The sequence below is a fragment of the Lepisosteus platostomus genome, chromosome 2 (assembly GCF_059453375.1).
Source record: "Lepisosteus platostomus isolate fLepPlt1 chromosome 2, fLepPlt1.hap1, whole genome shotgun sequence".
NCBI classification, from domain to species: domain Eukaryota; kingdom Metazoa; phylum Chordata; class Actinopteri; order Semionotiformes; family Lepisosteidae; genus Lepisosteus; species Lepisosteus platostomus.
Window position 1 is genome coordinate 2,703,069 of NC_142612.1, and position 12,837 is coordinate 2,715,905.

Below are 12,837 nucleotides of genomic sequence, written 5' to 3' on the forward strand. Positions count from 1 at the left end.
AAGGAAATTAGAAGCCGGTCAGTGATGTGTCTCTGTCATGCGTTGTGTCGGGTTTGGTTGTGAAATGCTCTTACATACTGTACCCCGTAATGAATCTATTCGGCACCCCGAGTTGTGGCTGGAAATCTTTTCTAGTTCCGGGAGAGATGAGACGGGTACTGTCACCCAGGTCATGTGTTCGGCAGACCCGTAAACCTGAGGGCCGCTGCCTACAGGCTCAAGTGATTATCTGCTCGATCTACAGCCAGTACATGAAACTCTAAAAACATCCTACTAGAAGTTAGATGGGTTATTAATTTTAAGCGGCAGAAGCTTATGCTTGGCAACCTTACTGTAAGCATAAACTACTGTTACCTGAGGTGAAGCCGTCAACTGAAAAAAACGCTAAAAATAAGTGTCAAGGTGCACGGTATTTTACTTCAAATACGTTACAGACATTTGGAGGTGCAATCAGCGATGGAGTCTAAAACCGCGATTCATTTCACATGCGTTACATAAACCTTAGATTTAAAAAAAAAAACTATCAGAGGTGACGCTGCTCTAAGCAAACCCCTGCTGATTTTGTTGGTGTCCCGTGAATTCCGATGTAACTCGGCGTCGCTTTTCTCGTTCGCCTTCCGTCACCTTTCTGTCCTTCCTCGGCTGCCGTGGCCCGTGCTGCGCGCGGCCCACGTGGAGCGCGTCCGCGCCGCGAGTGGTGTCGTTATCGATTGAGCTTCTCGTTGCTGCAGAGCGGTGAGTGAGGAGCGGCCGGTGCGCTTAAGGTCTCTTCTTACAAGTCACTCGAGGAGGGATTATGTTTGATATTTACTTATGTTTGATGAGGATGTCAGTCATTTCGGTCTTGAAACAGGTGCATGCTGGCGAGTGAAATGTGCTCGGGATTTCACGCGTGTGCACGGTGTACCTTGCCAGTGTAACTTGAGTTTGTTTTGTATGTTATACGGCTCTCTGCTGAGCATCAGATCAGTGAGACGGGACGGGTCGTATATGTCGGTACATACAGTACTACACTCTGGAGCCCAAAAGCAAATGCACTACAGGGGCAATAACAGCAGAAGACGCGCAGCACCTTAGGGCTGCTGTTTCCATTGATTGTGACCAGCAACGCGTGAGGATTGATCAGACACGTCAGTGGACCTGTGACTGTCAGAAGGAGGGCAGTGAGTGCGGTGTGTACCCCGCTGCGCTGCTCTGATCTAACGCCGCTTTTCCCCCCGGCCTGACGAGTCAGGACCCCGCCTAGAGCTGTGTGAGAGCGGAGGGCACCGAGGTGAAAGCTGAAACGCCCAGTCCGGGGGGCCGAGACCGTGTTTCCGCTGTCCCGCCAGCCGCCGCCATGAGCGACAGCGACGACGACCCGCCGCGGCTGTCCAGCCAGGCCCTGGCGGCGCTGCAGGAGTTCTACCAGGAGGAGCAGAGACTGGCCAGCGCGCCCGCCGGCGGCCTCTCCGTGGGGGCTGTGCAGGAGGACTGGGTAGGAGCCTGCAACTGACTGCCCTGCCCGTTGGCTCGGCCCTCTCTGGGCAATTGCACTGTGCCAGACCGGGGGTCTACTCCCCTTGTGGCCTTTCCAGCCCACTGCAGGACTTTGGCATGGCAAGAGTTAATAATAATAATAATTCCTTACACCTACTGTATATAGCGCTTCTGGACATCCCACTCAAAGGGCTTTACAGGTACTGGGGATCCCCTCCACCACCACCAGTGTGCAGCCCCACCTGGATGATGCTCCAGTCCACTCCCCCCACACACCAGCTCTCAGTGGGGAGGAGAGCAGAGTGATGAAGCCAGTTCGGAGAGGGGGATTATTAGGAGGCCATGACCGGTTTTATATTTAGAAAAAAATAACTCAGATTGCTCCTTGGATACTTCAGAAGTCCGGTAGAGTAGTTGGTTGGTGAGGCTCTGAGGATGCCTAGATAGTGACCATTAGGCCAAAGACTTGGTCAGTGTTTCCTGAAGCCGATTATTATCGCATTCTTGTATACCAGTTCAGTACAGTAAACCCTTGCATTGTGACTGCAGGTTTACTGGACAGACTCTTCTGAAGGGGGGGTTCATCCTTGGTGCTGAATTGCTGCAGCCAGCACACTGGCCGAAGGCCTGGAGCTGAGCTTGGGGTGCGGTGCCGGCTGGCTTGGGCGAGCTCGCGGGCGCCCCGCTGTAGTGTGGTGAGGCTCTGAGCGCCCCACTGAAGAGACGCAATACATGACTCCAGGGGAAGACATGGACTCCCAGCTGTACGACGCGGATGAGACTGGTCTCTTCTGCCATTTGTAGCTGGAAATTACCCACGTGTACAAGTGCTAGACATCCAGGCCAGGGCGTAGCTCAGCAGGGAGAGGGGCTCAGCGGGACGGGGAGCAGCACAGGCTGACCGCTAATTCAGCTGCACCGGGGGTCCTCGTCCTCGAGGATGAGCGTGTTTTTGAGCTTGACATATCTCATTGGTAATGTAATGGACAGCTGGCAGTACGGTACTGGACACCCCTTTACCCCTGTTAGCCCGGCAAAGCAAGAGCGCACTGTACTACAGTACCGTGTATTTATATGAACTGCACAGTGCGGGAATATATTCATATATTAATACACAGTGTGGCTGTCCAACATTGCACATATTCTCATATAATAGTGTGATTTTTGGGCTGAAAAAAAAACGTGATTAGTGATTGAACAGCTATCCGTCAATCGCAGACGCCTGTTCCCCCTGTTAAGTTTCCTGAGTGCACTACGCCCAGGGTTTCGTGTGCTGTGATTAATTTGACCGGCTCTCTTGTACCTCGTCCGCAGCGCATGAGCCAGTTCTGGTACAGCGAGGAGACGGCCGCGCGGCTGGCCGAGGAGCTGCTGTCTGCTGTGGGGGGCAGGGGCAGGTGAGCCTCCTGCTGTTTCTCTCCTCTGTGCATTTCTGAGTGGACGCCCGCAGTCTCGCCAGAAGGTCTTTTAAGACTTGAAGATGTTTTTATGGCCCTGTGACATCCACGCTCAGTCCTCTAAGTTTGGTGTATGATATGACTACGTAGGCCGACAGGAATAAAGTCATCTGCCTTTAACCCACGTGTTCCCGTTTCTGCAGAATTGCCTGTGTCAGCGCGCCCAGTGTGTACCAGAAGCTGAAGCAGCAGAGAGGTGAGGAGGTGTCTGTGGTCCTGCTGGAGTTCGACAGGCGCTTCTCCGTCTACGGGCAGGACTTTGTGTTCTATGACTACAGCAACCCCCTGGACCTGCCTGAGGACATGGGGGCGCAGAGCTTTGACATTGTGATAGCCGACCCTCCTTACCTGTCTGAGGAGTGCCTCAGCAAGGTGGCCCTCACCGTCAAATTCCTCACCCGGGGGAAGGTCCTCTTGTGCACCGGTAAGCAGTGAGAACAAAGCTGATGTGCTTGAAGCCACCTGCGAGCTCTCATCTGCCCCTCTGTCAGTTTTGTGAAAGTGGGTATTGAACTCTTGGCTGTATCGTGGGTCCTTTTTTCATAAGGAATAGAAGTAGATCAGGTGAATGTTTCAAAACCGCAGAGGCTAAACCTCTCAAATTTTTTACGTGGTATGCAGAGAGTACAGCGAAAAAGTGTTTCACTTGGATGAGACTTATTCCGGGGGAGCTGAATTATTTCATGACTTCTCTAAATTGCTTCTCATACATGATTGAAGTTCTGCCTGGCTTGAACGAAGCAATAAACGGAAATGGGGATACTGCTGTCAACTGCTGTTCTGTGTGGGGAGGAATGTGACTGGCTTTTTAGTGCTTCTCAAGGGTCGTTCCGCCTGCATTACCAATTGCAAGATGAGTGTGGAGTGTGAACAGTAGTTTTTTCCAGTAAAGCCACTTATGAGCACGAAGCTCTCCCCGTTGATTCCTTACACCAGAAGATCGTTGGGTAGTCTGCAGCACACTGAGCTGAGGATCTCCGTCCTTCGGATGAGACATAAAACCGAGGTCCTGACTCTCTGTGGTCATTAAAAATCCCAGGGCGTTTCTCGAAAAGAGTAGGGGTGTAACCCCGGCGTCCTGGCCAAATTTCCCATTGGCCTTAACCAATCATGGCCTCCTAATAATCCCCATCTATGAACTGGCTTCATTACTCTCTGCTCTCCTCCCCACTGATAGCTGATATCTGGTGAGCGTTCTGGCGCACTATGGCTGCCGTCGCATCATCCAGGTGGGGCTGCACACTGGTGGTGGTGGAGGGGATCCCCATTACCTGTAAAGCGCTTTGAGTGGAGTGTCCAGAAAAGCGCTATATAAGTGTAAGCAATTATTATTATTATATTATTATTATCTCACCCAGCTGTTTTGTGAATGGCTCTAGCTGTCTAGCACTGGAATTCTTTCAACAGATAAGGCATTGTTTCTTTCCTGTCTAGGTGCGATCATGGAGGAACAAGCAGAAAAACTCCTGGGTGTCAAGATGTGCAAGTTCCTTCCCAAGCACAACCGCAGCTTAGCCAACGAGTTCCGATGCTATGTGAACTATGACTCTGGTCTGGACCTGTGATTTCGGCTGGACTGGCTTTGCTCCTGGCTGCCTTCTTCCCTGCCGACGCCTGAAGGTTTCACCTGCTCCGCTGTTTCATGGAAAGTAGGAACAGGTTTCGGAGCCAGATGTAATTGCCTCCACTTTGTCCGTTTCGCTCGGTTTCTTGTCTTTCTTGGCGTTTGCTTCCTCGCTGACGTGTGGGACTGCAGCGTTGTCTCTCAGGCAGTTCCACGCGGTGTCCGCCAGCAGGGCTGCAGACCTTCGCTCTCGGCTGGTTCCCCCGTGACAAACTGAAGTGTGTCTGGAGCCACAGAGCAGTAACCTCTGACCGAGCGCTTTGGGTGGATTAGTGCTCCATGGCCTTTGCCGTCCTGGTGAGACACTCTGCCAGCTTGCAGCAGCTCATATTGTCAAGAGGGTCAAAGACTGGTCCAGGGGCGTCACTCTCTGCCTTTCTACAGAGTAATGCACACCGCTGGGAAGAATATATTCAGGAATGCTCCCCAGATAAGAAGTTTTATATTTTACAGTTTAATACAAAAAAATGACAGTTAGAACTTAGTGATGTGTTAGAGGATGTTTTAGTTTCTAGTGCATTTTTCACTCTGTTTCAACCCGCTGGGATTGTATTTTGCCAGACTAAAAATAGTGGTTAAATACTCCACTGTACTAAGAGAAACGAGCAAATGAAGGGAATAATCGTGCCTTTAGCTGTAGAATTCTTGCACACATTAAAAATGGCTGTACCCTATTTGTACATGCCCAGGAAAACCTTTTTAAACCTAAATTGAGGCAGGATCAGACCTACATGCGGTCAAGTGTGAAGAGCAGTGCAGGTTAAATGATGACTTTAATACAGTGTTTGCATTTGCCTTTCATTTGTAAGCTACTAGTCATGTATGCAAAGTACAAATTCCTTGTATTTTATTTCTCTTTAATATTTCTAGTTTGCTGTTTGCTTTAAAATTTTGTATAATTCTTCATTTTGAAAAAAATATCCCTTTCAGTTTTTATGTCTTAATTTGATTGTGGTTTAATGTTTCTTTATTATGGGAAATATACAAATTAAATTAAGTCTGTTACGTCTGAAAAGACTTAATACAGTCTCACACTGCAGAAGGGTCATTGCTCTGCTCTGTGAAAACTAGTCTCTGTGTCTCTTTCCCTTTCACCTGGAGTCACACGCATGGATGTACTGTATGCTCTTTCTTTGTATACATTCTCAATCTTGAGCGATGCTGTGTTTGCCAGCTGTCTGTCTTGGACCTTGTAAGAAAGAGAGAATTGATACAAAGCTTGTGTATAAAAGTTACACCTATGATTATTATTAAATATTATAAATTACTTATGATGATAATTGTGAAACTTTAGTGCCAGAAGATACAGAAATGTATCATGCTATCCAGTCCTTATAGGCCTTGCAGATTTAGAAATGACACATTTTCAATGTAGGCTTGCTTCGCATTTGTCACCCTCTCCATTCAACCAGCCATAGTTTTCCTCCATTCTGCTCCTAGGAATTTAACATGAGGGAAGAACAATTTTGGAAAACATTACTGTACTCCACTTATTAGTAAATAGTTTTATTTATTTCATAATGTCACTACAGATCTTAACAGGTGTTCAGAAACATTAAATATAATTCTGATACATTAGATCAAATAATTTCATCCAGCTCAATTAACATTTAATATATGAAATTTACTTACTGGGGAAAAGGCACAATATTGAAGTTTCTCATCATCATAATCATATCATGATTGTTAGTCTATACGGAGGAGCAAAAGAAGCATCACTGTTTATGCATGTACATTTTCAGATAAGTACTGTAGTTCAAGCAGGGCGCTTTGTCAGCATGCGTAGGGCTGCAAAGGAACAAGTAAAGGTTTATTCCCTGCTGAAAAAAAGAAGCAAGAAAGAAAACACAACGTTTCTGCTGTGGAGCCTTCTTCGGGTGTTCCACAGCCGAAACATTGTTTTCCTTCTGCTCTTTCCCGCATGGAATAAACCTATTACTTGTTCATTTTCAGAGAAAGCATGCAGATTGTGTATGTCGATACGTGTTTCGGCATCACGTTGATGAACAGATGGATCACGCCCCCCCGTGCCGTCGCCCTGGCAGGAGTGCAGGTTGAACTGGGATTGCTCTGTGGCATCTAGGCATTCCAGAGCAGGGACCAGCCGCCCGCTTGCCCAGGCTCGAGGAGCGCACTGGGACAGATCCAGACCGAGCGGCACGTGAGCAGCTGGCCGTGATGCCTACAGGCCACGCTCCCTCCTCGCCTGTTCGATTCCTCAGCCCCCCTGCAGACGACTGTCCATCGGCGGCAGGAATCTCCTCATGCGCGACTGGTCCCGTGACAGACCGGATCGTCATTTTCCTTTTGGAATTTGGAATTGCAGCTTCCAAATGCTCAGTGAGGATGTTTTTAATGACTATATGAACTTTAGTGGAAACCGGGTCCAGACATTTGGAGAAAAAAAAATGATCGCTGAGCATATCTGTTGGTTTGGAAACGTCCGCTCTTTATGAAATAAATTGGTTTGTCCCTCAGGAGTAAAGTCACGCTGGAAAATAAGCAAGCAGGTGGCAAATCTCCGAATGTCCTTTGTTTCTGCTTACCTGGTGTCCCCTGACTGTGGTGAAGGAGGGAGTTTAAATGTCTCTTCACGGGGGTGGCACGGAGACGGGAGAGGAGGCCGCTCATGCTGGCCGGCTCCAGGTGTCGTTGCCGGGCCGGTCCAGCTGCGGGACGCAGGTGCAGCCCACCGCCAGGGACACGTAGCTCTCGGCGTAGGCGTAGCGGCCCCCGGCGCAGGAGGGGGCGCGGCGCAGGACCACCGCGGGCATGTAGACGGGCGTGCTGCGGTACAGCATGCTCTCCTGCCCGCGGGGGCCGCTCAGGCAGCCCTGGCACAGGCAGTAGGCCTCCGGGATGTACCTGGGGTACCTGCTCGGGTCGTGGGAGATCCTGGGGGCGCAGAAGCGGGGCCTCGTTAGGAGGAGCGTGCCAGGCTGGCTTCGTGGCCCGCAGGTACGGTAGTACATATTCGACTGCCCCACCCGGCCGGCGGATTAAAGCAGCGGCTTGCCGGTGGCCTGCGGTCAGTCACGCTGTCTTTACGTTAGCTCTGCCGACCCGGGGTTCGGAACAGAGCACAGACGAGAGGAGGCCCTGGAGCAGCTCGGCGCTCAAGTGAACTTGAATCTCCTCAGGCCACGTACCCCAGAGGAGCCCCGAGTCTGGGCTTCAGCCGCCTGGCTGGGATGTCAGTTGTAGTTCAAGAGAAGAAGTGTTTGCTGTTCTCCTTCCTAAATGACTTCCCTTTTGTGTCAATACTCAGTGGCTCCCCTGGATTGTACCTGTCTTTACCTCTTGGGATTCTGTATCTTTCTCATTCAACCTGCCCACATACTGTATGACCATCCCCTGCGATCAAGAATCATCCCCACTGGTCTTTGAACTCTGACGCTATAATATGCATTTTGTGATCTGGAGACCAAAACTAAAGACAGTAGTCTAAATGAGATCTCTGTAAGTAAGTGCATGGTAAAGTTTAGCCATCATCTCTCAGGATTGAAATTTCACAGTTTTTGCTATAATTACAAGCTTTCTATAGGCTTTTTTCTTGCTTCCCCATATTATCTTGATGAGGATGTAGAGGGAGCTGCATGAGCATCCCTATTCCTTAGTGCACAGATTCCTGAAACTGGGAGTTGACATGTGATGTGTACTGTATATCACGTCAGATGGTCTTATTACCTGTGCAGGTTTATTAGTCAGATTTGTTCCAAGTCTTTCCAGAATTCTCTCACTGCTGCTTCTCTCTCTCTCTCATCTGCACATTTAACTGGCTGGGTAACTGGAGCATCATTTCTAATGGGCTCAACACTACTTCTATGATTTTGCCTGATCACTTTTGTTTACAAATGTAATTATCACCTGGATGATGCACAAGTACTCTCGCCAGCTCTCAGTGGGGAGGAGAGCAGAGTGATGAAGCCAGTTCAGAGAGGGGGGTTATTAGGAGGCCATGACTGGTAAAGGCCAGGGGGAAATGTGGCCAAGACATTGGGGTAACACCCCTACTCCTTTCGAGAAACACCCTGGGATTTTTAATGACCACAGAGAGTCAGGACCTCGGTTTTATGTCTCATCTGAAGGACAATGCCTTTGTTCCAGTATAGTGTCCCCCATCACTATACTGGGGCATTAGGACCCACACAGACTGCAGGGTGAGCGCCCCCTGCTGGCCCCTCTAACACCTCTTCCAGCAGCAGCCTCAGCTTTCCCAGGAGGTACTGGCCAGGCTCACTGCTGAGCTCCAGGGGGCTGCCAGCTGGGGGCTGCAGGGTGATATGGCTGCTGGACCCTCTTCCATTGTAGATTTCGATAAACGCGAGGAATGAACACCCTGCTCACCTGTACGCCCAGGGAGAGATGCTGAGCAGGTTGACGGGGAGACGAGACTTCGTGTCCGGAGCGGGCCGCCCGGAGGCCGGACAGGTGATGTTCTCCTTCTCCAGAGGAGCGAGCTGCAGGGCGTGGTGGAAGGCGCCCAGCACGCCGGCCGACAGCCGGCCGAACATCTGCTCCAGGATGTCCTCGGGCAGGTCCAGGCAGGGCCGGGGCCGGGGAGGTCGCTTGGGCGTCTTCGCCCGGTCCGCCTTGTCCGCCTGGTCCGCCGCGCTGGACACCAGCGACAGGAGCAGCAGGCTGATGCCCGCAGTGCGAAGCACCGCCGTCCCCCGGCTCACAGCGAACCAAGCAGAGCGACAGGGCAGCTGAAAGCGGTGGTACTACGAGATACAGTGTGTATATATATACACACACTCACGTCACTGGACTATTACAATAACAACATTCTAGTGTATTAGAAACTTTTGGGTAAGGTTACAGGTTGCACCAAAGCAGTGTCGTCTTGTGCTGACTACAACAAGGGTGGGCATTTCCAGTTCTAATGCTTCTTGATAATTGCATTTTCCTTTTAATTTCTTTCATTCCTAAATATGTCAATTGCGTAAGTGAAATAAAGCTACTTTTTCCGACAGCTTTTTAAAAAAAAAAACAGTTTACCAAGACAACTAACGCAAAGTTAATAAATGCATGCACGACGCACAAAAAAAAGTTATTTTGATGCGTAAAACTCGATTTTTCCACAGCATAATCCGACATTACACCGCACTGTAACAAGGGTTTGAGAACCTCATGTGTTGTTCAGTGTCCTTACCTTGGTCGCCCTCATCCCGGCGTCTGGAGGGACCGGTTACTGGGCTGCACGTCCTGCAGCTCCCGAGTGAAGTCTGCGAGGCTCGTCGAAAACCCGAAAGTCACACGGACGGGTTTGGAGCCGTTCCCGGATTGAAGGACTCTGACTGCTGCAGCCAAATCGAAAGCTATTTCCGTGAGTGTATTTTAATGCTCCGGCAAGGGGTAAGTTTCAGGCTTGTAACTCGGTTAGCGTTCAGTTACCCGCAACGGCTCGAGTTGACAAAATATCGTTTATGACATAAAAGACAGGCGAATTCCTACCTGATCTGTTTGTCCTACTAAATATACATAAACCAGCTGTGGGCCTCTTTCTAAAAAAAAATGTACTTCAGCATATTTTCTTAACCTCTGGAGACTATTTTGAGAATCTAATTTCCCGTGCATGCTAACCTTAATGCACCTATATAAGCGTGAACTGAAAAACTGGAGAACAGGTAACGTTAACCGAATGCTTTTGCATGCTGACTGACTGTATTATTGACTGTAATTACAACGCATTATAAAAAAACAGTTTTTAAAAAATGCAAGATGCGTCAGACAAACACTAGGCATATCTGCAATGGAAAATGATTCCCAGATACAGCTCAGAATATACAGGAACAAGCAGCTACTGGATTCAGATGTAGCTTTTCTTGTTCCCAGGCCAGCTGTGGTGTGTAATACTGTTCTTTGTATTTTGTTACTTTTAAAAACAACAATAATTCTAAATTTTAGGTGGGTAGCTGCGTCAGCATGCGTAGGCTGCAAAGGAACAAGAAATAGGTTTATTCCATGCTGAAACAAAGAAGAAAGAGAACACAACGTTTCGGCCGTGGAGCCTTCTTCAGGTGTCGAAGAAGGCTTCCACACCTGAAGAAGGCACCCACACCTGAAACGTTGTGTTCTCTTTCTTCTTTTTTTCAGCATGGAATAAACCTATTACTTATTCTAAATTTTAGTTTGTAAAAGCTGGAAACTTGGGCATGGAGTTTGGTTTCAGGCATGTGTATGTTTTCAGATCGATCTAGCCAGCTTTCCGGAACAGGTGCTGTATATCAGGAAAGGTTAGTGTCTTCCTGTACACTGAAAGATGTCAGTGTTGTAATTCCAGGACCAGGAAACTCGGGAGCACAGCTTGTGAACGCTCTTCTGACAATAAATGTAAAACTGTGTGTGTGTTTGCGGTGGTATACAACCACGCAGCAGAGGGCGGTAGTTATAATGACAGTGGGACAGAAATCAGCAGGGTCATGACTGTAAACGCCCCTTATGAGGTAATGCAAACATTTATTTTTTAAACATTTAAAATGCATGTACTCCACTTCAACAATTCCAGCATGAAACAGAAGAAACACTTTTTTTAGTAAATAGAAAAAATGTTCAGATTACCTGCCTACCTACATGCTGTGCGAAATACTTTTGCTAGGATTGTTTCTCTTAACTTTGTTACAATTTGTAGCCTGTGTGGCTCTTTTCACTTCTGATAGGAAGGGAATCACCTCATTTATTAGACTGGCTTATTAATCACCTGAGTGTACAGTATGTCCCCAAAAAATACATCTCTTTCATTATATTTAAACACTTTTGGATGTTAAGGAAGAGTCTTGCATCAACAAGACAAGCCTGATGGTAAATTTAAAGGTTTTCTAGAGTTTGGCCTTTTTGTCAACGGATAAAAATGCTCATTTAAACTCTGCAAACAAGGAGGGTTATTTACAAGAAATTTAGAGAAAAGTGTTTATAAAAAAACAGAAATGAACATTTCACATAAATCCCCTGGATTAGACAATTCAGTTCCAATGAAACATGACACAGTTCTACTGGATTTGAAAGACAGATTTACAAGACTAATTACAAGATTATACAGAAATGTGTTAAATAGCAGATAAACCTTTTTATTTGAGAGAGAAAAATGGCTTTAAGGTCCTCCGAGGAGCGAAGGTTTTCCGTGTTTGCTAAGCACACAATCTTACAGGAAGCGGAATGCGCAGAAATTCCAGGCTGGCGAGACCAGGCTACTCTGGCAGCAGGTCGTCACCCAGCTCCTCGTCAGCAAACTCGTCTTCCTCGCTCCGCTTCTTGGCGGCTGTCTTGGGCCTTTCCGTCTGAGGACCGAGGGGGTCAACATAGGAGGCATCTGATAAAACAGATCAGCACAACCCTGTTAGTCACCATGTTCACACTTGCAGTAAAATACAATGAACAGTTTGTTTGACCAATTTCCACACAATTATAATCTGTTAATCGAATTCCCATTTCACTTAAAAAACAAATCTTATTTTCTAAAAATAGCATATCATTTTATGAATTGAGAAATTACAGACTAATACAGTACACGTACAGATGTTTTAAAATCTATTATATGACTTTTCATTAAGCATCCACAAAGTGCCAACGTCTTGGTAGCTTAATGCACAGAACTGAAAAACAGCCCAGTCGTCTTAATGCGAAACAAATAGTTTCTGAATTGGAGTGTAAAGTGGGTTTTAGTTCAATGGCAGTGTGTTTATGGGAAATGCTGTAAAACGGGGACTGAATGATTAAAACAAACATGCAGATAAAAACACAAAATATGGAAATATTTTTGAAAGTATTAGGAACTATTAAGAGAATTAAGGACATTAATGAAAAATTGGAAATGAACGGCACTCTACAAAGACATGCAGAGATTGTTGGTATTCCGAGAGACCACAGGCAGACTGTCAGGTCATGGTACACTGCTGACAGACAGCTGTAAACTGTGCAATGCTTAGTCTGTTTGCCTTCTGGCTGCACTCCTACGAGGCCATTTCAGAAGCGAGGGTGAAACCTATCCGTTCCTCCGAAACAAGAGCGAGAAGGAGAGCCAAGAGGACCCAGGGTGCACTTGCCTATGTCTTTGTGACTGCTGGCCTCGTATGGCTCACTGGAACCCGGGAGGGACTTCAGCTTTGCGCTCAGTCTCTCTCCTTTGGCACTGGTGCCGCGGCTGCTGTGTCCGCTGTCTGAAAGAGCACAGAGACAGCGAAGATGAAGATTGGATTAGTCACATTATCAGCGTTATCACTGCTGCACGAGGCCAGCCTTTTCTCCCCAATAGTGGGAAAGTAAAATTCTTCATAC

General features: G+C 47.8%; 3 protein-coding genes across 13 annotated transcripts in view; 1 reads left to right on the forward strand and 2 right to left on the reverse strand.

Annotated features, from left to right (window-relative positions):
- The first annotated feature begins 586 nt into the window (after positions 1-586).
- On the forward strand, positions 587-5,630 carry eef1akmt1 (EEF1A lysine methyltransferase 1). 3 transcript variants are annotated; one of them, XM_088645303.1, is made up of 5 exons: positions 587-735; positions 1,235-1,477; positions 2,794-2,876; positions 3,080-3,360; positions 4,371-5,630. In XM_088645303.1, the coding sequence occupies exons 2-5, from the start codon at positions 1,340-1,342 to the stop codon at positions 4,499-4,501; spliced, it is 633 nt and encodes a 210-aa protein (XP_088501429.1). In that variant the 5' UTR covers positions 587-735; positions 1,235-1,339; the 3' UTR covers positions 4,502-5,630. The 3 variants fall into 3 exon arrangements, with proteins under 3 accessions (XP_088501429.1, XP_088501447.1, XP_088501438.1); XM_088645321.1 differs by having other exon boundaries at positions 663-764; XM_088645312.1 differs by lacking the exon at positions 587-735 and adding an exon at positions 771-1,130.
- Positions 5,631-6,050: 420 nt separating this feature from the next.
- Positions 6,051-9,980, reverse strand: il17d (interleukin 17d). Its single transcript, XM_088645290.1, has 3 exons — positions 9,716-9,980; positions 8,908-9,284; positions 6,051-7,455 (listed from the first exon to the last, which is right to left on the reverse strand). The coding sequence occupies exons 1-3, from the start codon at positions 9,728-9,730 to the stop codon at positions 7,188-7,190; spliced, it is 660 nt and encodes a 219-aa protein (XP_088501416.1). The 5' UTR covers positions 9,731-9,980; the 3' UTR covers positions 6,051-7,187.
- Positions 9,981-11,002: 1,022 nt separating this feature from the next.
- The window catches only part of ift88 (intraflagellar transport 88 homolog), a 28,479-nt gene continuing 26,644 nt past the window's right edge, over positions 11,003-12,837 (reverse strand). For all 9 annotated transcript variants that reach the window (XM_088645197.1, XM_088645205.1, XM_088645187.1 and 6 more), the window contains 2 exons: positions 12,606-12,719; positions 11,003-11,872 (listed from right to left, as the gene is read on the reverse strand). In XM_088645197.1, the coding sequence (XP_088501323.1) occupies positions 11,751-11,872; positions 12,606-12,719 (236 nt within the window). In that variant the 3' untranslated portion in view covers positions 11,003-11,750. The remainder of the gene's footprint in view (positions 11,873-12,605; positions 12,720-12,837) is intronic.